Below are 23,553 nucleotides of genomic sequence, written 5' to 3'. Positions count from 1 at the left end.
TTTTAGGTGGGGTTGATTGATTACGGGCTTTATTGGGCTGATATGGATTTTGGGGTCAAGACTCAAGAGTACAAATTAAATAAGGAGAATTGGGGGATCAAGTGGGCTAAATGAGAATATTAATGGGTAAGTTCAAAAATTTTGGGCCGTTTGCTGTTTGATTTGTAAAATGTATTCCTATGGAAATTCATTATTATATCCTTTGAAATCTTTACCACCTACATGTTGTGGTTTAGCAGTAAGAAATTCTTATAATCCATCATACATGCGAGTTTGGGAAGTTGTGGGTTTAAGTTGTGGCATGTCCCATTATTACTTGGATGGTCCCACACCATACAAGAGTAGGGTTTAAGTTGGAAGGGGACAGTAAACACATGTGTGACCCCTTTTTTTCTTTAATATAAAAGATATATTCTTTGAAATCTTTTAATTCTTGAAAATATAGAAGTCTTAAGTTTAGTTTGTTAGTGAAATTCCTGGAAGTGTGTAGCTGTAGAATACTAAAAAATTTCTATTTGTGCTTTATTTTGATTTAAATGGTTCTAAGGAGATGCAGGCATGAGAATGTTGCTACCGTTCACGTTTTTAAAGTTTTCTTGTTTTTGTGATTCTGAGTTCATTTCTCATGTTGTGTTTGGGTAAGATATCTGTAAATAGAACTTATACTCATAAAAGAAGATTGTCCAACAAGCTTTCCAATAACACCAAACTCACACGAATCAGATATTATTTAACTAAAAGGGTTAAAATTTCCAACATTTGTATGAAAAACGAGCTACAAGTCATAATATTTCTTTTAGTGTCCGTTTGGAAATAACTTATTTAGCTGAAATTGAAAACTTTTTAATGAAAGTACTGTAAATAAAGTTAAAAGTTAGCTAAAATAGTACGGTGGGACCCATAAATAGTACAAAAAGTGTAATGGGACTCATGAATAGTAGCAAAAATAAGCTAAATAGTAGCAAAAATAAACTAAATAGTAAAAAATACTGTCTTTTTTTAGCCAATGCCAAACGCAACCTTATTTTCACAACATATTGTCTACATTATATCCAATATTCCTAAATGACTACTCATTTTTAGAGAAAAAAAATATTTATGTTTTGGTCCAACATTCACTTCAATCAGGAGGTTGGATTTTTAGTCAAAATTGATTAACCCCATCAAACTTAGTCAAATATTGTATTTTGCAATAAATTTTTTAGCCAATTTTCACTTGGAGCATTCTCATCAAGAGAGGCAAAACCTAATTTTTTATCCCCTTTCTCTGCCCCTCTCTTGCACATTTTCTCCTCTCTCCACCGTAGCAATTGTCTCTACTCTTAGATTGGATATGAGATCTAGTCAAGCAGATTTGGATTGTTGCGGTGGTCGCAAATTGGTTGTGGTGGTTAAGGTTGTTGTGGTCACAAATTGGGTTGTCATGGTCGAGGTGGGTCATTGGTGGTGTTGGTGGTCATCAACGTGGTTTGCTACTAGGTCAAGGGTGGATTTGGTTTTGGATTTTGGTGGCATCACTGACAATAGATTTGGAAATGAGGTGGCAGTGTGTTTTTTGTTCAGTTACTATTGTTGGTGCGGGTAGAAAATAGATTATTTTAATGTGATGTAATGCAAAATAAAAATTAAGATGTAGAGCCTGTTAAAAGTGGGTATTTAAAATAGATAAGAAAAATATTGTGTTCTGGTGAGCTAAAATAAAATGTAATTTTTTTGTTCGATTGATGGATGCCCTTAGGATATTTATTAATAGACCATTTTAAGAAAATTTTTATGCCACTTTCATGGGAAATATAAAAAGTTATAAAAAAAATTATTTACTTTTTTATTTTATCATAAAAAATTTCTAAAAAATTTCATAAATAAATGAGAGTTTGTTAACTTTTTACCTTTTTCTTTTATCATTTTCGGATGAGAATCTTATAAAACGAAGCCATTATAGAGCATTAGCATCCGATTTCTAGAAAATATCCAGTTTTACCATCTCAAAATTTACTTTATCTATTATACTGTAGAATACAGAAATTTGATAAGGTAATAGTACCACGTGTCATATTCGAGACCGAGGAGGTCAATGCATTTTCGAGGAGTCGATACCCTTGAACGGCAAGGCCAGGGAAGCAAGCCTTGGCCACGTTAATGGCATATTACCAGAGAAGGTCACACTGTAGAGGAAGAGCTTTCGAAAGGGGGTTAGTCCTGATGTGTCTGAAAGGATGATAGCTGTCACCACATTTATTGCATCCCACCAAACCCTCTGGTCGTATATATGTGAAAAAGACCCCTGAATAGTGTTGTTTTAATTGTGCAACTCACAGAAGATTTGGGAAGGTATCTGATGGGACAAGCACTCGAGTAATGGCCTACATAACAACAAATGGAGGGCCAAGATTAGCTAAAAAAGGCTATATAATGTAAGAGATCCTCTAGGGAGAAGGGAGAGGTTCATCTAAGAATCTGTAGAAAGAAAAAGACTGTAACACTAAAAACTGTAATTATTATCAAGTCTAACAGAAATATATTCAAGAACTACTCTCCTCGGACTTTGCTGAGGAAGGATTTCTTCGCACAAAACCTATTTTCCTTTATTTTACTCCAATCTTTAATCCATTGTGAGCGTTGTCCAACTCAGTAAAACCTAGTTTTCGACCCACTCTTTATAAATTCTTTGTATTGGGCTCTTTGGGTCTAAATCCTTTTTACCTTTTGGGCCTAGGACGCAAAAACTGCTCTTTCATATACCATATTATTTTACAATACACCCAATATCCCTACATTTATTTTACTATACAACACATTAAAATAATATATTTACACAATAAAATAATATAACCCAATACCCAAATAAAACCCAAAACCCAATAAAATATTATTTTAAAATTATACCATCTTGCTAAAGTAGTTTTTAAATGTAGGATACTACTATAACTCAATTGTAAATTTTTTTACAATTAGCATGCCTAATAATACTTCTTTTTTGTGGTTTAATGCTAAAATATAGCATTTTAGGAGTTTTACATGTGCGGATAGTGATGCTCTAAATACGTAGTTGACCTTGGCCATTTACATAGTTGACTTGCTAACTTAAATTTGATTTCTCTCGATTTTTGTGCCTAAGCAAAGAAATATTTTATAAATAATACCGGAGGTACAAACTATTTTACAAAATTTTTTACAAATTATTGATGTGATGAGTGATTATTGGTAAATGAAAAAGTGATATTAATAGTAGGTCTAGATGAAAACCAATAAGAGGTTAGTCACATTAACATTTTGTAAAAATATTGTAAAATAGTTTGTAACTGTAACATTACTCATATTTTGGTGTGGTTTGGATAGAGATTATAGCATCTACGTTTTGGGAGGGACGCGTTTTAGCTTTTTTTTTCCTCTGCACACGTTTTAGTTGGGGGATAGAAGTTACTGTTCACACTGTATGGTTACTGTTCACGCACGGTTTCGTACTGTTCACCCATTTTTCAGCCACTTTTTCATTAAAAATGAATCTCACGGTACTATTCACACATTTAAAAATTATTTTGCTACATTATTTTCAGTTTTTAACAAAAATAAGTTGTATTTAAACGGACCTTTTATGAGGTGAATAAGGGGGAATTTGGAACGCATTGAAAGAGAGTAGAAACAGAAAATCATATCTCTAATTGCAGCTTGTTTGGTTCCTAATTCCCACTACACGTGTCAAGGTTAACATTTAGCTGACTATTTTGTTTTTGCTTTGTTTTTTGATAATTTAGATGACTAGATTTCAGTTTCGTGACTGGCATCTTCCCTTTTATTACCATAGTATTCACATTAGAGTGTGCGGTGTGCACACGGAATGCACAAAATAAGGTGTGCCAGTGCAACTATCACTGTCCAAGCCCAACATATCTAAAACTACGTACCTTAAAATACTATAAGAAATGTCTTTTGGAAGAAAAGAAAATGTGATGGGCGCCTTATTATATACACTTTCATATACCCTTAAATTTTAAGTAAATCATAACTTGAAATCACAATTTTTAAGTGCATGGACTAATGTGTGTCAATGTTTGTATAAATATATATAACAGGTGCATGAACTAGTTTTTACCGGAAAAGAAATGATACGTGTAAACTGTAAAAAGGAAAAGTTTGATGAGCTAGGAAATTACTTAGAAGAAACAAAAAGTAAGCATAGGAAAGAGACAAAGCACATGCATATTAGTTGACACATTGCCATCATATGTATCCTCAAAGCTGTCAACTTATTAAGAACCACTAAGGTTCAGGTTTCGTCTCTCACATAACTCTGAACCCCTATTTATTTTTCTTCCTGTATAGCTCTCCTTTATTCTGCCCTCTTCATTTCTTAACTCATCCATGTTTTTACAATCATCATTCATGGGGATTCTCTTGGTTATCATAGTAACATTTTTTATTCGGACTTGTGATGGACAACTGGCTTTTCGTTTCTACGCACAAACATGCCCAAATGCTGAGTCTATAGTTCTCTCTGTAGTTCAAGATGCCATTGCCAGAGATCCTACTGTGGCTGCCGCCTTGCTTAGGCTCCACTTCCATGACTGCTTTGTTGAGGTTTCTCTCTCATACATACACACATATTCCACGTTTCCCAACAGCTTTTTATTCAAGCTTTTTAGCTTATTTATTATTTATCATTATTTTTCTTATAACAACTGAAGAGGGAGTTTCAAACCTCGGTTCAGTGCTACTGAGATAAAAAAGTCATCCACAACTTGTTTACTATATTTTAACCAATTTTTAATAAATAAGATTTTGGCAAAAACTACATATTGATTGATTGATGGGATTGATTTTGATGGCATGAATAGGGGTGTGATGGTTCGATTTTGATCGACAATGGTCCAACTTCTGAGAAACGAGCATCGCCACACCAAGGCCTTAGAGGGTTTGAAGAGATAGAGAAAGCCAAAGCAGAATTGGAAAGTGCGTGTCCAGGAGTGGTTTCTTGTGCAGACATAGTGGCTTTAGCCGCTCGAGATGCTGTAGCCTTGGTACAATTTTTTATAACAAGAAAAGGGATTTCTTTAATTTTGTGAATTTTTTTCATTTTTATTTTATGCTATAGTAATTAATATGGAGTATTTAGTATGGTAATATTTATTTTGTGTGTACGTAGGCAAATGGACCAGGATACCAAGTTTTAACAGGCAGAAGAGATGGCCGGGTTTCCAATATTGAATTGGCAGCTGCTATGCCGGATGTGAATGATTCAATTCAGCTACTTAAGGCCAAGTTTTTGGAGAAGGGACTCACAGAGAAAGACTTGGTGCTTCTTAGTGGTATGTATATATGACAGTATGAAAATTATGCTTCTCTCTCTCTCTCTCTCTCTCTCTCTCTCATGCGGTTCAAATGACATTATGGTTGGTGAAAACTTAAACTGATATGAACAAAGATTTTTTTTCTTTCTATTTTTCTTTCTTTTCTAACTAATAACACTGAAAAAAGTTATCTGGTAAGATAAATCTTAGGATTCTTATCCTTAATGACTCTGCTAAGGACAAATTTAAGAGTCAGTTTGTAGTGCACAATTTCCCAAAAAGGGAACACCTTGTTCGTTGTTACTCTCAACAAATGGTTATTGTGTGTATTTTTCTTGATATCTATGTTTAATTTAACTTTTTGGCCCGTGTCCTAAAATACACGTGTAGGCTAAAGAGCGATAAATACTCATGATATATAATATATTTTTTTCAAAAAAAAATTTGTCAACAATTCATTGGTTATAGCTACAGGCATAAATTCAATGTTTTTGTGTTTTTTTCTTGACGTTAGAGCAACTGTATCAGCTCTTTTAAAATATTCCGTCTATTTTACACATATAAAATTTTTTTTTTTACACCATCATTTTTACAAAACACTCATATCAGTTCATCTATTATACACTATATTTTATATAAATAATATTTTTATGAGTTGAAGAGAGAGAGAGAGAGTAAGTGGAAGAGAGAATGTGAGAGGAGAGAAATAATACTAAAATAATGTATAGAAAAGATATAGTAACCTTGCATATATGCATGGTTACTGTAACACTTGTGCATTTATACATAATTTTACACTCACTGATGTGGGTGTTTTTTTGGTCAAAATGTGTAAAATAAGCTATTTTTTGTATTTTGCAAGAGCTGATGTGGTTGCTCTTATGGGACAAAATGACCCTTATTTTTTTATAAATATATTATAATATAAGAACGATTTTTGGAGTTATTTATTTTACGGTTGTTAATATAATTTATTATAATTGAAACATCATGTTGACCTATAATCATCATTGATATTATTTTATTATAGGGTAAATTTTATTCACACCTTCTGGGATTTTGGCCAATGCCTAAAACTTTTCAAAATTAACCCATTTGTTCTTTAAAGCCAGTTTTCTTTTTTTGAGCTACCTAAAGGCAATTTAATCTCTAAAACAGTTATAAAAAAAATTAATTTTTTATAAACTAAATTGGCTTTAGGGACCAAATTGGTTAGTTTTAAAAAGTTTTGGAGCTAATTGGCATAAGCCCAAACTTTGGAGTATGTTAGTAGAATTTAACCTTTATTATATACTAATAACAAGACGTTAACAATCTTATTGTAATGATTATCTTGGTACTGACCCCCTTTTGTGTTAAAACTTTCAGCTGCACATACAATTGGAACCACAGCGTGCTTCTTCATGAACAAACGGCTTCACAACTTTTTCCCAAATGTAGAAGGAGTCTCATCTGATCCATCTATCAACCCTACTTTCCTTCCAGGCTTAGAGGCCAGGTGCCCTAAAGATGGAGATGTTAATGTAAGGTTGGCAATGGATAGTGGGAGTGAACAATTATTTGACATCAATATTTTGCAAAACATTAGGAACGGTTTTGCTGTGCTTGCATCAGATGCTAGGCTCAATGATGATGAGACAACCAAGAGTGTAATAGATTCCTACTTTAGTTTACCTGGTCCATTGTCTGTACAAGCTTTTGAGGTTGATTTTGCTGATTCCATTGTCAAAATGGGTCGGATTGGTGTCAAGACAGGTTTTCAGGGAGAGATTAGGCGTGTATGTTCATCTTTTAATTGAATACTATATGTCAATCAATAAATTAAGAAAAATGAATGTAATATAAGGATTTTTATATGTATAAATAGCAACAATAGAAGGAATGTTTTGATTTTATATATAATATATGTGAATGTGGTTGATAATTGTTCTTTTTATGTGAGTAGCTGTACATCTTTACTATAGTGGTCCATTTGGGATTTTTTTTTCTCTCTCCAAAATAAAAAGGCTAGAAGGGCAAGGGAATCCAAACAACACTGGGTTTTTTTTTTCACTTATAACAAATGAGGTAAGGGATTCAATCCAATATTTTTCTTACAGTGCAAATTAAAAGTACAAGGAATTTATTCATTTGGCTAAATTTTAAGGGTTTTTATTATATATAAATATATATATTGCATTTTATCTAATAAAAATAATATTTAAATAGAAATGAGAAAGGATAGAGAATAGAGAATTTGATATTGGCCAATGTAAAAACAAATGAATTTTTAAAATTAGAAAAATTGCTTTATCTTTCAAAATTTTGCTAAAATATGAGTTTAGAGGTAGATCATTTTTAATAAAAAAATTTTCATAACATATTTTATGACCGTGGAAAGTCTAGAATAACAGCAATATTCAACAATATATTTTATAATTCTTAAAGTAACAAATTTAAACAATAAAATTGTATGAGTATAGGTTCATATGAGAATTAATAATAACTTATTAATTCAATGATCATAAAACTAAAGTTTTGTTCTCAAATTTTTTGAGGTCAACTATTGATCTTCAATAATTAATAATAACTTAATATTTCAATCAATATAGCCAAGAATCTTATAGCCACCTTATAGCTTAACTAGCATATTTTCATGATATTTTCAATGAAAAAGTCGATCTATGATTCAAGTCTCATTTCTTAACCATCAAATTTATTTTTTATTTTTTTAAAAATCAACCAATGTAAAATATATTGTGAAAATTATTATATATATAATATGGGTCATGTTAACGAGTGCCTTAAAGGCACTAGTTAAGAATCCATTTTAGGAAAGTTTTGACATCACTTTTACGGAAAATGAAAAAAACTGTCAAAATATTAATTTTTTTTTTCTTTTCCCATAAAAACTTTCTTTAATTGGATTCTTAACCAGTGCCCTAAGGGCATACCCTTTTTTTATGGATAACTCATAAAAGGTAAAACTATATGAGTTTAGTTAACTCAACTAATAAAGTATGGATTCTCAAAAAAAAAAAAAAAAAAAAAAAAAAAAAAAAAAAAACTAATAAAGTATGGTGTAGACATAGATCGTAAAATCGAATCACATTTTTTATCGTAGAATAGGTCTATAAGAGATCTGGAATTAAATTTTTAAACCCCACCTACATTAAAAACTAATTAATATCTTGACATGATGATAAAGAATGTAATAATTATCATAATGGAGCATTAAACAGTGTATCATTTCTAAGACAAAAATAAATAAATTAAAACCGCAAAAAATTAAATAATAATTAAAGTTATGGCCTACCTATTACGTGCAAGTAGGTTTCAATAAATACGAAGAAAGAAGATTCAGCAGCAAGGAAAAAAAAAAAAAAACCGAAGAAAGAAGAAAGAAGACAAAAGGTTAGGTCAATTGGTCTTTGTCGAAGCCAACTTGAGTGGTAGTAGAGGAGATTCTGGATCTGGAATATTGCTGAAGATCGATGCCCTTTCAGTTTCACTACCACATCGTTGAAAAACTTTTGCTACTTTTTCCTTATCGGCTTTATATCCGTGTGGGATCAACATGCCAGTATTCTACTATTTTATTTTTATCAATGTAAATGAGATTTTCTTGGATTTTCTAAAAAGTAATTAGTCTTACTTCATAAAATTTGTACTTTGTGTTCTCTTATTATTGTGTTGTGATCATTATACTCCATCACCATGCATATCATATTCGTAATACCACATTAATGGAAATCATGTTTTGAAAACATTATTTTACTTGAGATTGTGAAATTTTGTTTAAAACATGATTTCACGATTATACGTAAAATCGTATTTTTAAAATACGATTTTGCAGGTTGTATGTATAACAAAATTGTGTAATGAGGAATAAACAATAAGATTTAACTTTAATTATTGAGGATTTGAGGATTTTTTTTTTCCAATTTAAATCTATTAATGTTTAGGTTACTCCAAACTCTTGTGAGTTTGATCACTAACCATCTAGATAGGTTTACCATCTAACTCTTCAAGTTTGTAAAATCATTTTTCATTGAGACAAATATGATAGGTATACCACACAATGCAAACCATGTAATTAAAATTAAATAAAAGACACGTGTCACACATGTAATTAAAATATTAAAATAAATTGAAAAATTTATATGAGAAGGTATCTTAATCCATTTGGATTAATTACTTATAAAGATATATAGCTAGTTTATATATATGAATATCACTATCTAACTATTTTTCTTGAAGAATACGTTTATATCATACTTATGGGTGAAGCTTGTATCCAGCGCCTTTTTGCATTGGACACGCTACAATTCAAACATGTGTCCAATTTTGAATACATGTCCACATCGTAGTGTATCCAGTGCAAAAAAGCACTGGACCCAAGTTGTATCCCATACTTATAATGTCAAGATTCACAATACCAAGTGTGGGCATGATGAAGATGAATTGCCTTATTGGTCTAGTTCTTATCTACCAATCACTATTTCCAGATAATCTTTCCTTTGTAGTCCATCATTAAATTTATTGCAAGAAATTTAATACAGAGAAATTTACTTTCCATAATTACATAGGTTTAATTTTGTTTTATCAATCATAGTAATCTCTAAAGGAAAATAAATTTTAATGCTATTTACAAAACGTTCTTAAAACCCTTTTTTCTCTCTTGAAAACTTGAAATTTATCAAAATTCCTTTCCCAAACTTTAAATCTTTCCAATATCTGTTCATTGCCTATATTCTAATCAGTGGTTAGATCAAGCAGAAGTGCGCGGAAAAAAGGTAAATTGCTCACTATTATTTGTTTTTAGAATTCAATTGCTCTTTTAGTTATTTATTTCGGAGTTCAAGAAATGGGTAATGCTGGATCTTCTTTTGCTTCATTTTGCTCAAGTTTATTGGCATAAGTTTTACATTATATGTTTTGATTTTTTATTATTATCATTTTTTGTTTTTGTAATATGCAGTTCCAAATGCAATTTTGACTGTGCTCCTTAGAGCTTTTTTTTAATTTTCTTTTTTTGAAAAAAAATCAATACAAAATAATTATTTTCTTTTTTATTGAAGTACAAAATACATACTTAAAGCTTTTATGGGTATGTATAGAGTTATAATGCTAGTACTCCCAAGTATAAAAAACTTGGGTGACAACAGATGCCAGTGGTCAGCAACATAGGGTGATAATGCCTGATAACGATTGCAAGAAAATACGTTAGCAAATGAAAGCGTAGTGGGTGGCCAAAAAATGAACGAGTTGATGCATCTCCATCATTGTGAGGCGCATGAGTGTGTATGGCCACATGATGAGGCATGAAACTAGTGCATCTTGGCATATGTATGCCTAAATGTTGCTGGTAGGTGAAAGCTTGCGAGGGGCTCTTTGTTTTTCTGTTTGCAAAGATGGAGATGCAACTATTCCCCATGTTTAGTTGTTATGCGAACAAGTAGTAGTATAGATAAGAAGGGCAACAATACAAATATAGATCCATCATAAAAAGGAAGTTTTGGAGGAAGGGATGTAATTGCGTATAAAGACAAAAGGAAGTTGATAAGGACAAACATGGTGAATGTTCGAGGAGAAAGAAATGGTTTGAAATCGATAGAAGAGCGTTAGGTTCGATGCCACTCTGAAAGCTACAGCAAACAAATCCAAATTAATGGACAGAATCATGTGAATATGTGATTTTGTGGATAATGATGGATTAAAAGGAATGTGGATTATTGGTTTAGTTTTAGAGTGGCGGTAGTTTGCATATATTTGGATCAGTATGGGTTTATATGTTTAGTACGTTTGCTCTTGACACCGACTGCCTACTTAGAATTATTGTTGAGGTAGAGTGAAGAACGTTGTATATGAGTCAGAGTAGTACTAAAATTTTAAGTTTCTTCATTTAGTTTTATTTCCAACACGGTCAAGTTAGAGCTCATTAAAAAAATAAAATTATGCATTTAAGTTTGGTTTATTTTTTTACTGAACAAATCGAATTTGTTCGTAAGCTACTTGTTTAATTTATTCTTTTCTCATATATAGTAAAAACTAGACTAAAATTTTTTACCACTTCATAAATCTATGAATTGACAAAATATATTATTAATAAACTACAAATTATAATTTGTTATCATATAGATCTATTTACAAAATTATAAAATCCAAACTCAAATCTATCTATCTAGAGAGAGAGAGAGAGAGAGAGTTATATCAAGCTTCATGTTCACGAATTTATTTATGCTTTAGTTTGACTTATTTGTTAAACAAACCAATATAAACAAGTTTTTTTTTTCTATCCAAACTCCTGTTGTTCATAAACAGCTTAGTTCGTTTATAGCCCTACCTATATCCATAACAAAAAACTCTTGAACAATTTCATCTTTATTATTATGAACTATGCGTTAGCATGAACTCTAATATAAGGTTTATATACTAGTTAATCATAAACTAATCCTAAAGTTGTAGTACTTGAACTATATATTATGATTATTTTGTTTACTTTACAACTATATGGACTAATCATGCATTATATATAGGAAAATTTTAAACTTCAAAATCATTAAACCATGAAAGTGTGTTCATCTTTTCTTTGTTTGTGTGTGGGGTCAAAGAAAGGATATGAAACTAGGATAAAAGCAATAACAAAAATGTTAACGGATGTCTTAAAAACATTAATTTAAGAAGTATTTTTATAAATTTTTATGAGAAAAAGAAAAAAAAAGTAATCGAATTTTTAAATAACTTTATATTTTTCTCATAAAAATAATATTAACTTTTTTAAAATTATTTATTAATAATTACCTTAAAAGAACCGACCGGACTCAAACAATAAATAAACATTAAAATTCTCTTTATTATGGAATATGAAATTGAATTGAAATATAATTTTATTCATATATTTGTGTGCAATAAATACTGGCCACGTTGCAATAAAGAGTGGCAAGCCATGACGTATGTTTTACAGTGCATGTTAGACTATTTTAGTCAAAAACCATGTCTATGTCCATTTATTAGTTTTTAGTGCCATAATAAATAGTGGCAAACTATGTCGGAGAAGTTATTCTATGTTTTCGATGCATATTTCTTCTTTCTCATATGAAAATGGATCCTCAAGGGTGGACTTCTCATGTGAGGGAGAAGAAACAAACAATGAAAACAGAGTGAATTTTTTCCCTCCTGTAGGCCATTAGTCATAAATTTTGGGGAAGCTGAGACCTTTTCTTTTCTTGAACAGTTGACTTGTTTCTGCTTATTCCACTGTTAGAAATTCAAGGATGAGTAAATGATTATTCACAGTACCTGTCTTCCCCATATTGATTGTAGCATCTAGAAGGGAATTTCCCATCAAAAAAAAAAATTGTAGCATCTAGAAGAAGGATAAAAGCTAGTATTTTGTTTAGCAACAAAACATTTATAACAAAAAAAATTTGCTAATTTTTAACTTTTTTTAAATGTTGTATTAATTTTAACCATCCAAAGTCCAGACAAACTGTCAGTGTTTTATTTTTTTGAAAAAAGCTCTTAAATTGTGTGGTATGCAGTTGCGAATGTGAAATTCCAAGAAAATTAAGCACTAAAATTTAAGGTGTAGTTTACAATTTATGCATAATTATGTGTTAATATGTATAGGTCATTGGGCTTAAGGCCACTCACATTGTTTTGCACTAAACACATACTTATATTGCCAGTTAACACGATCATAATTCATTGCCATAATTGATAAACGATTTGATGCTTTGTTTTTTGTTTGGTAGAAAATGATTTGATGCTATGTTTTTCTTTCCTCAGGGGTGTACCGTGCCAGCTGTTTCCAATTCGATGGAAAACACATTTCTTCCACCAGGTTTCCGTTTCCATCCAACAGATGTTGAATTATTAAATTACTATCTCAAGAGAAAAGTCATGGGAGCCCCATCCCATTTCCAAGTGATTTCGGAGTTAGACCTATACAAATATTCTCCTTGGGACCTTCCAGGTATTTGCTTGATATATAATATATACGTGTGATATGAATGTTAAGAGTCTTGTGATTTATTAGCATTATTCGATTTTTTTTTTTATAGAGAATTTGGGGTTAAATACTCCTAACTCTTGGATTGAAAAAGTAAAAAAAATGAAGAACAAAATTAGTAGATGTAAATAAATCAATACCTTTAATATCTAATGCTTTAAAATAGATATGAAATAAAGGGTCAAATGAATTTTAGGTACAACACTTTGTACCAATTTTTAACTGTCATATTTCATTCATTTTAAATCCAAATTAGACTAGATTTGCATTGGTTTTGAAGTCTGCAATGTCTACTTTCCAATGAAATAAGCTTCACTTAAAATTTCTTTATAGTATTGAATATGTCAATTAAGTTACAAAGCTCTTGGTAGACACAATTATATATAAATCATAATTTGATATATTTTGGCACTAGGATTTACCAAAACATATATAAACTTAACATATGTTTTAGTTTCATTTAGCTTGGTCATGTGATAACTAATACTAATTAATTACATTTTTATCAACAATAGGAAGAAGTCAATATCAATCTAGTGACAACGAGTGGTACTTCTTTTGTCCCCGAAACAAGAAGCACGCAAATGGTTCAAAGATAAATCGTGCTAATGAATTTGGATACTGGAAAGTTAGTGGAAGAGATAGAACTATTTCTCATGGGGAACAAAATTTGGGAATGAAGAAGATCCTTGTCTTTTACACTGGACGGCCGCCAAGAGGTGCCCGAACAAGTTGGGTAATGCATGAATATAGACTACTTGATAAGGACCTCGATATCAACATACAGGTACCCTTTTTCCTTTTTGGAGGGTGACTCTCATTTATTTTTGAATAATTATTAAATACTCTTGAAATACAAGTGATATAATACTATATATTGGTTTAGGTTAATGGGTGCTCTTAGGATTATTTGTTAACAAATCATTTTATAAAAAAAAAAAAAAAATTTAATATCACTTTTATAAGAAATATTTAAAAAAAAATGTTAGAAAAATCAATTGCTTTTTTCTTTTTTCATTAAAGTTTCTAAAAATATTTTTTAAATCAATTTTCTTAGCTTTAGAGCATCCTATGAAAAAAATCATTTTTATATATTATTTATATTTATTGGTGCGAAGACCACGTCATTATACTACAGAAGTATTTAATAATTTTTCCTTATTGTATGGTTCTACTTAAATAACTTTAGTACATTAGTTCAGCTTCATAGACAATCGCATTGTTTGCCAATTGTTCTAGCTATTTAGCCACTGTTTTCTGAGATTTTTTTTTGGCGTAAATCATATGATGCAGGATTTGTATGTACTCTGTAGAGTTATCTATAAGAGTGGTGTACAGAGTGGAACACCATTGAACCAGGAAAATTGGGACTCATGTCAAAATGATATGCTAAACAATGCTGCTTTTGAATCACCTCAACTTCCTGACCAGCCCCCTTCACAGCATGTGATGGCTGATGATGATCAAAAGATATCTATGGTGATGAAAAGCATGCCAGTTGACACAAACGTCTTCTCATCTTCGATAGAGGCTTTTCCCATTTTAACAGAGTCAAGTGGAGAATTTACTTTTTCCTTAGAGGGTGACAATAACTTAACAAAGGTTGAAGAAACTACTTGGCCTGTCGACAACAATAATAAAAATGAGGTTGGTATAATATCTCATAATTATAACCGACCCTAACTAATCTATAAGAATCTATAACTAACTCCAAAATTTTAGGACAAAGGCTTGACTATTGTTGTTGTCTATGTTTGTTATAAAGTCAGTTTCTTTTGGTGTGTTTAGAGGTTTTATTTCAGCATATAGTATGAACAATTCAAAGTTTATATCTCTAAATTCTTTATGGTAAAGATTACTTAGTGTTTATGCAATATTAAATCCAAAATATTGTTCCTCTCTCCCTGTGTGTTTGTTAAATACTTAAGTTATGTTTGGTAATAGTTTTGTTTTCTATTTTCAAAAACTTGTTTTTGGGAATATAAAGAAAAAACAATTTTCTTGTATTTTTTAAATTAAAAACATATTTGGTTAGTTGAAATTAAAAAGATAGTTTTTTAAAGAAAAAAATAGAAAATACTAAAATATGTTATTACTAGGATTTAAACTCTAATACTAACTCATTAAATGAGATAGATACATTAAATTAAATGCATGTTTTCATTGACTTTTGAAAATTAGAAACTAAAAAAAAAAGCATTTTGCATGTTCGTAGTTTTTTTCACAAATTGAGTTTTGAGAACAAATTTTGCTTTCCGTCCATTTTAGGTTGCCAAACAAGTTTTTTAGTCTCAAAAATAGAAAATTGTTTTTGAAAACAAAAAATTAAGAGAAAAAACAATTACCAAACATACTCTCAGTATTCTCAAAAGAAAAAACAGTGGGTTAATCCCACATTGGAAAATGAGTATGACTTAAAGAGGTTTAAAGTCTGTACTATGTATTTAAAAATTAGGTCCTATTGGATATAAACTACTGTCAGTTTCTTATGGTTTTTTTTTTTTTTTTTTTTTGGGTGGGGTGAAATAAGGGCACACACATAATTTCCTAATAATATGCTTCGTAATCTAGTACATCCATCAAACAATGGATTGAAATATGCAAATCAAGGTGTTCAATTTGCAATAACAAGAGCAATGGGCACTAGATATTGCATTGCTTGATGACTGACTTTCATTTTTGTTCTTATTATTTGTTGTGACTCGTTAACATCAATGATATAGCAAGTTTTACTTAAGCAAATATTTTTCCATGTTTGCCACCAGTATCAGGACTTGTTCAATTTCAATCAAAGTGAACATGAAGCTCCACCAAGTTGGGATGGTTGTGATATATTCAAAGATTTGGAGGATCTTGGCTTCCTGGCAGAACTTAACAAGATTAATGGTCACTATATCTGCAATAGTCAGGCAGCAGATTGTGTTACAGATCAAATGTTGCTTGAACAGAATGAGTTCTTGAGAGCAGCAAAAGAGTCTGAAATTAACCCTAATAGGGGATTTGGTGTGCACTATTCAGAAATATTATATGATCCAATACTTGATATTCCTATCCCTCAATCAATTGATGGGGAACCAATGATCCTACAGGAACCACATTGGTCACATGAGCCTCTTGATATGTCTTCAAAGGTAACTAACTAGGTTTATGTTTGTTTGTTTGTTTGTTTATCTTTATAATTTTATGAATTGGCCCCCCTTGGAAATAAAATCTGGCTTCACCCGTGTTAAACCCACTAACCATGTTACAATATAGGCTTTGGTTATAATTTTACTTATATTCTGTTGATTATCTGATTACTGCAACTTTTTACCAGCTGAACAACAATTTTGAAGTAACAAAAATTAATGAAGATGAAGTATTGTCTCATAACCCAGCTACTGCTCCCTGGGAACTACACAAAGAATATGAAAGCTTTTCTGTTACAGAATCTGGTAAGTGGAACTAGTATTTTCCAGTCTAAGGACACAACTTTCACAAATTCTTTCACAACAATTGAGCAGACATGTTGTGTGGTGGACCAGTGTGAAAGTGATAATGCTAGTATTAGTATTCTCCTTTATGGCTTTGATTTATATTTATCTTTTTAATTCATAATTGTAATATGTGTTTACAGGAACACAAAGTGCCATTTATTCAAGTCTCCAATCCTTATTGGAGTCCATCCCTGCAAGCCATGCCTCAGCTGTGGAAAATCCAGTTCATAATAGTGGCTGGTCCTTGGGGGTGCAATCCTTTGATAAACTATTACAAATTAATGGCTCAAGCAAGCATCCTTCACCTACTCATAATTACCAAATGCTTAATCAACCTTGGAAGAGAGCTTCACCTGGAAAGGGATATAAGTTTGTGGCTGGCCTAGTCGTGCTCTCAGGGACATCATGGTTTGTTCTTGTCTTAGTGTTTGCCAAGATTGCTCGGCTTCTATGGAAGATGATCTTTTCTTAATTGTGTCGAATTTATTGAATATCTTTCTCAAGTGCTACCATTGCTTTAAAACACAGCTTGCTAGGCACACACATTTTTTTTCATGACTATTGACATGGACATCATGGTTTGTTCTTGTCTTAGTGGTTGCCAAGATTGCCCGGCTTCTATGGAAGATGATCTTTTCTTACTTGTGTCGAATTTATCTAATATCTTTATCAGGTGCTACCATTGCTTTAAAACACAGCTAGCTAGACACACAATTTTTTTCATGACTATTGACATGGCAGGTTATAATTAAACTGGTAAAAAGTTATCTTCTTATTCCTCCTCCCCCTAAAAGTAAGGTTGTAAACAAGTCAAGCAATCAAGTATTAAACAAGATTATTCATTTAATTTTTATTTTTAAATATAAGCTGAGCTCATGCTCATTACCAGATGAGATTGCTTGTTCAAGTTTAGTTCATTTTATTGTAAAATAAGCTCAAGTTTATTTACGAATTATTTGATTAACTTATTTATTTCCCACATATTGTAAACATTAAGACTAACATTTTTTATCCCTAAAATATATATGCTAATTATTAATAAATAATTAAAATACTATAGTTGAAATTATATTATTATAATCAATTAGGTAGAATGATTTCTTTTTATGATTATAAAAATTAAATCCATGAACCTTATGTTGTTTAACCTTATATATAATTTTACTATAAAATGGACTATTTAATATTGTTAATTAATTGCAAATAATCATTTGATATCTTATAAAGTTGTTTACAAATTTATATAATCTAATCTCAAGTATATATAAATATATTTTAACATTTATACAATCTACATAAAAACATATATTATTATATATATTTTAACCAAGCCTCATACTCTTTATAAGTACATTTTTATGTTTGAGCTCAGTTTGAGCATAAATTTAAGCTTGAGTTGGCTGTTTTGCTAAATGAACAAAAATAAACATGTTTTTTTTTTCCCCAAATCGAGCCCAAATTATTTATAAATAACTTGGTTTTTATATTTTTTATTGTTATAAAGTTTGGGTAAATTTTAAATATTTATCCTAAACTATCACTTGATTTGCAAGATCCATGAAACTTTTTGTTTTCCTTTTTCATATTTCACTTTGAGGGGCATAGGGGTGCTTGTGCAAAGCCTCATATGTGTTCATAAATAAATAAAATAAACTCCATATGTTTCCACGTTTTACCTCAGTTCTTTATTCTTCTCTCTTCCTCCTTTTCGGATAAATTGTTTCTTTTCTTCCTCTTAAATTTTTTTACTAAATATCCTTTTGCATGATTCTTCAGATTCACTCAAGTTTGTCACTTGAAAGTTCAAAAGGCCAACCCTACATATATGATGTAAATTTGTTTTCCATGGAAAGTTGTGCATGTATGTTACAGTATTAATGAATACAAATCTTCTTTGACAAGTTTTGATTGGTAGAATATAAAGCGGAACACATAAAATGAAATGGAGGATTTATATTCTAGCTGTAACTATTCACTTACAAATTTTTTGTGGTCATAATGAGGTTGAAAGGGTCAAAGGGTTTTGACAACAGAAAAACGAATAAATTTGTTTTAAGACAAACTTTAATTACAATTTCTTAAATACTATATCTTAAATTTCTTTTAATTGAATTCAACTACATTATTGTATTAACTAATAAACAAACTTAATCATGTGGTTTAAATTATTGAAGTTAATTGGCGATTCTAATGTATAACACTTAAAGAATTAACCATACCTAAAATTTTCCGTTCATTAAATTAAAAAACAAAAAGAGGCCTATGATTTTTAATCATTGAGTCAAATACTTTTAACTGTATCAAATATCAAAGTGCCATATGGATCATTTTCTCCCATCAAATTTCCATGTTTTCATGCTAAAATTAAGGCTTATGCATGGTCCATTGAAATAAGGAGGGTGTAATTAATCCTTGGCAATCGGAGGAACAAAAAGATGGAAAATAAGAAGAGTGCATTAGACAAAAACGAAAGGAAAAGGGAGAAGAGAAGGGAGCTACGTATAGAGATGAGAGAACAACAATCCTTTTAACAGCAGCTAGCTGCTGCCTATGGAATTTTTTCTTTTAGCTGGAAATCAAACTTTGATTTGACTGTTGTACAATTTAAGCTTGTACTACAATATAAATTCCAAAAAAAATAAAAATTCTCAACCATTCTAAAGATTGAGGAAGATCGTCTAAGGTGCTTTCGGAAGCAGGTAGGATATCTTCTTCTTCTTCTTCTTCTTTTGGTGTCTGTGTGTTTGCAGGATTATGTGTTGGTGGGATAGGCCATTCATTTCATTGAATTGGTGTAAAGAGATAAACAAGGGGATGTGATAATGCTTTTTTGCCTTACTAGATTAATTGTTAAGGTTTTTGTACTTATAATTACGTTAATACATCATGGTGTCATCATTAACACCTGGTGTATCACAAATATTGTAGTATTTTCTCTTTTATGCATGCTACGGATTGTACTTAATAAAAGGTAGTATAAATGTCATCTTGTTGTATATGAATGCATGAATGAATCCAATTTTACAAAATGTGTATAAACTGGTATTACAATTAATGTGATTAGTGTCACCTTAACAATATAATAAATAAATATTTGAATTAGTTTTTCATGATTGATGATTTGTATATCACTCAAAAACCATTATAATGAAGTTTTTGTTTTGTCAGATCAGCCTCACCAAGTGAAAACAAAATAACCATATTTCTGACCTTTATAAATCCATGGCTCCAAGCACAATCAGAAAAGCCATAGGAGCAGTGAAGGACCAGACCAGCATAAGCCTAGCAAAAGTTGGAAGCAGTAACTCACTAGGAGACCTTGAAGTAGCCATTGTGAAGGCAACAAGACACGATGAATACCCAGCAGAAGAGAGACACATACGTGAAATACTTAGCTTAACATGCTATTCACGTGCATATATAAGCTCTTGTGTGAACACCCTCTCTAGGCGCCTCAGCAAGACTAAGAATTGGATTGTGGCACTTAAAACACTTATGTTGATCCAAAGGCTACTCTCTGATGGTGATCCTGCGTATGAGCAAGAAATCTTTTTCTCAACTAGGCGCGGCACGCGTCTTCTTAACTTGTCAGATTTCCGCGACATTACACATTCAAATTCATGGGATTATTCTTCTTTTGTAAGAACGTATGCATTGTATCTTGATGAAAGGCTTGAGTTTAGGATGCAAAGCCGGAGGGGAAAACGCAGTGCTTTCGCATTAGAAGATGATGATGAGGAAGCTAGCCAACATAACCAGGCACCTCCAAGAGCTACACCAGTGCGTGAGATGAAGAATGAACTTATATTTTCAAGGATGCAGCATTTGCAACAGCTTCTTGAGCGACTCTTAGCATGTCGCCCTACAGGTTTGTATTAATGTGCACCATTACCATTTTGTTATGAATGCTCACTGTATTCAAATGCATGTATGTTTGTTTACCACGTATCAGGGACGGCTCAATACCTTTCGGAGCCCAAGTCCACAACTATATATAAGGGCCTTTTTTATATTTAAATATTAATTAAATAATATTTTTTTAATTTTTAATATTATTATTAATTAAACATTTATTTTTCTGCATCTTTTGAAATGTAAAATTAATAATTAAGTTTATGTGATAAATGAAAAGAGATCTTATACATTTTACTGTAATCTCATCTAGCCTAGAAGCATATCTGATTTTGCTATAAAGATTAGTACACAGGTAACACAATGTATAAAAGATGGAAACTTAGAAAACTAGCTGACTAAATAAAAAAATTATTTTGCTTTTGTACAATACATGTTGGGGAAGCCAAAACTAACTAATAAAGAACTTTTTTTTTTTTCCTTCTATACACATAACATGTAAAAAGAGTTAAAAGCTAAATCTAAATAAAAAGTATTGACCGCATTGAATGGATTAGCATTGAGTGCATTACAATAAGTAAGTTCTAAAGAAGTGTGATTTTTGTTTTGTCCCTACTATTATTCTTTTCAAGAAAAATACTAATTTTTGTTGTTTAAAAATTTTGGGACAGATCTATTATTTTTTTGCTAAGTGAAAAGCTCTTAATAGAGGCAATCTTCTTCCATTTGGAGGCATTAGGCAACTGCCTCAATTGCCTATATAGTTGAGCCGGCCCTGCCATGTATTAGGATCTTCTAAAAGTTCTTAGAATAACTGCACCATTAATTTCTCAAAATTCAAACCATTCATTTTAAAAGGTACAAATTTAATTTTGCCAGATTATCTATAATTTAAATAATTCTGAAATGATATTAGTCAATAATTGTTTAAATGTTAATGACACGTTATAAGATCCAATTCACTTATTTTAAAATGAAAAGATAGGATAAGGTTATAGAAACTCTCTACAATATAATAAAGCTCCCTTAAAAACTTTAGAAAATCTAATCAATGTACCACTACTAGATATGTTCATCTTTAGTGCCGTGCCAATGATATGATAGGATTAAGAGACTATTGTCTAAGCTTTTTCAATGTTTTCATTTTTCATTCATCAACGTAACTATTTTGTCAATAATTCTTTAAACACAATAATTTTTACAACTTTTTTATTACTAATGATATGGCTTATTGTGATTGGTGTATAGTGTCAATGGAGAACCTAGATGAAAGTTATGTTGCTCCAATTACAATTAGTTATTTAAGTATCTGTGAAATATGTTTTGTATTGCAATACTCATACTTTGGTGCAATCGGCACTAGTGATTATAAATATGATAATTTTCTGGATTGGAGCAGGTGAAGCAAAGAACAACCGAGTTGTGATAGTGGCTCTCTACCCCATTGTGAAAGAGAGTTTCCAAATATACTATGACATAACAGAAATAATGGGTATCTTAGTAGACCGCTTCATGGAGCAAGAGGTCCAAGACTGTGTGAAGATCCACGAGATGTTTTGCCGAGTTGGCAAACAGTTTGATGAGCTCGACATGTTCTATGCCTGGAGCAAGAGCATTGGGATTGCACGCTCTTCTGAGTACCCAGAGCTTGAGAAGATTACCCGAAAAAAACTTGAGATAATGGACGAATTCATAAGAGACAAGTCAGCTTTGGCAGAATGCAAAAAATCAAAGCCTCAACAGGAGGAGCAAAAGGAAGTGCCTGTAGAAGAAAATGTAGAAGATATGAATGCTATAAAGGCTCTGCCACCACCAGAGGGTTTTGTTGAAACCTCAGTTGTGGAAGAGAAAAAGGAAGTAGAACCAATAAAGAAAGAGGAAAAAGAAACCAAAATTACACAACAAGAAGGTGATTTGTTGAACTTAGGAGAAGGTACAATTACTAGTGAAGAACATGCTGATAAATTAGCCTTAGCCTTATTTGATGGGGGTGCACAACCAACAAATCAAGCACCAGCTCTTGCATGGGAAGCCTTCAATGATGAGAATGCAGACTGGGAATCAACATTGGTACAATCAGCGAGCAATCTGTCAGGGCAGAAGCCATCACTTCCAGGTGGTTTTGACATGTTATTGCTTGATGGCATGTATAAACAGGCAGAAACAAATGCAGCAATTCAGGGTCCTGGCTCTGGGGTTACTGGAAGTGCAAGCAGTGTTGCACTTGGTTCAGCTGGAAGGCCGGCAATGCTAGCATTGCCGGCACCAGCATCACCCGAAGGCAGCTCAGCTATGACCAGTAGTGCAGACCCTTTCGCAGCCTCATTGGCAGTGGCACCGCCGCCTTACGTGCAAATGTCAGATATGGAGAAGAAGCAGAGGCTGTTGGTGGATGAACAATTGATGTGGCAGCAGTATGCTAAGGATGGGATGCAAGGACAGCTTGGAATTGCAAAGATGCAGCAACACAATCCTTACAACATGGGAGGTTACACACAGAGCTATTGAAGCTTTTCTTTGTTAATGAGGCCTAAGTTATATGTGTCTGTTCTTTTTTTTTTTTTGGGTCTCCATTTTTTGCCTTTGCTGTTGCTCCCTTATTTCTCATTGAGTTTAAAGAGTTTCTAGGTATGTTTGGATACAGCTGAAAACTGAAAACTGAAATTGAAAATTGAAAAACATTGTAGCAAAATAATTTTTAAATGTGTGAATAGTACCATGGGACCAATTTTTAATGAAAAAGTTACTTGAAAAGTGATGTTTGTAGGTCCCATGAACAGTGCGTAGATGTATTGTTCACAGGAGAAAAGTCAAAAGTTCCGGCTTTGAAAAAAAAAAAGTCACAAAAACGCAAACGTGCATCTAGGAAGCGCAAAACACACTTTCCAAACGCACACTTACTCTCTATATAAAAATCATTCTCGTATAAATATTTGGTAGTGTA

At 31.6% G+C, this 23,553-nt stretch overlaps 3 protein-coding genes across 4 annotated transcripts; all 3 read left to right on the top strand.

Annotated features, from left to right (window-relative positions):
• Positions 1 to 4,249: 4,249 nt before the first annotated feature.
• LOC115962937 (peroxidase 43) lies at positions 4,250 to 7,218 on the top strand. Its single transcript, XM_031081827.1, has 4 exons — positions 4,250 to 4,578; positions 4,836 to 5,018; positions 5,144 to 5,306; positions 6,657 to 7,218. The coding sequence occupies exons 1-4, from the start codon at positions 4,363 to 4,365 to the stop codon at positions 7,085 to 7,087; spliced, it is 993 nt and encodes a 330-aa protein (XP_030937687.1). The 5' UTR covers positions 4,250 to 4,362; the 3' UTR covers positions 7,088 to 7,218.
• A 5,870-nt stretch (positions 7,219 to 13,088) lies between these two features.
• On the top strand, positions 13,089 to 17,229 carry LOC115974008 (NAC domain containing protein 52-like). Its single transcript, XM_031094239.1, has 6 exons — positions 13,089 to 13,245; positions 13,797 to 14,068; positions 14,575 to 14,928; positions 16,047 to 16,412; positions 16,598 to 16,715; positions 16,898 to 17,229. Exons 1-6 carry the CDS (start codon positions 13,089 to 13,091, stop codon positions 17,227 to 17,229), a joined length of 1,599 nt encoding a protein of 532 aa, XP_030950099.1.
• Positions 17,230 to 19,231: 2,002 nt separating this feature from the next.
• LOC115962915 (putative clathrin assembly protein At1g03050) lies at positions 19,232 to 23,290 on the top strand. Of its 2 annotated transcripts, none has more exons than XM_031081805.1 (3): positions 19,232 to 19,456; positions 19,931 to 20,625; positions 22,009 to 23,290. In XM_031081805.1, the coding sequence occupies exons 2-3, from the start codon at positions 19,980 to 19,982 to the stop codon at positions 23,115 to 23,117; spliced, it is 1,755 nt and encodes a 584-aa protein (XP_030937665.1). In that variant the 5' UTR covers positions 19,232 to 19,456; positions 19,931 to 19,979; the 3' UTR covers positions 23,118 to 23,290. The 2 variants fall into 2 exon arrangements, with proteins under 2 accessions (XP_030937665.1, XP_030937656.1); XM_031081796.1 differs by having other exon boundaries at positions 19,926 to 20,625.
• The last annotated feature ends 263 nt before the right edge of the window (positions 23,291 to 23,553 follow it).

The sequence above is a fragment of the Quercus lobata genome, chromosome 2, assembly GCF_001633185.2.
Source record: "Quercus lobata isolate SW786 chromosome 2, ValleyOak3.0 Primary Assembly, whole genome shotgun sequence".
NCBI lineage: Eukaryota > Viridiplantae > Streptophyta > Magnoliopsida > Fagales > Fagaceae > Quercus > Quercus lobata.
This window is presented reverse-complemented; position numbering and strand designations above follow the sequence as displayed.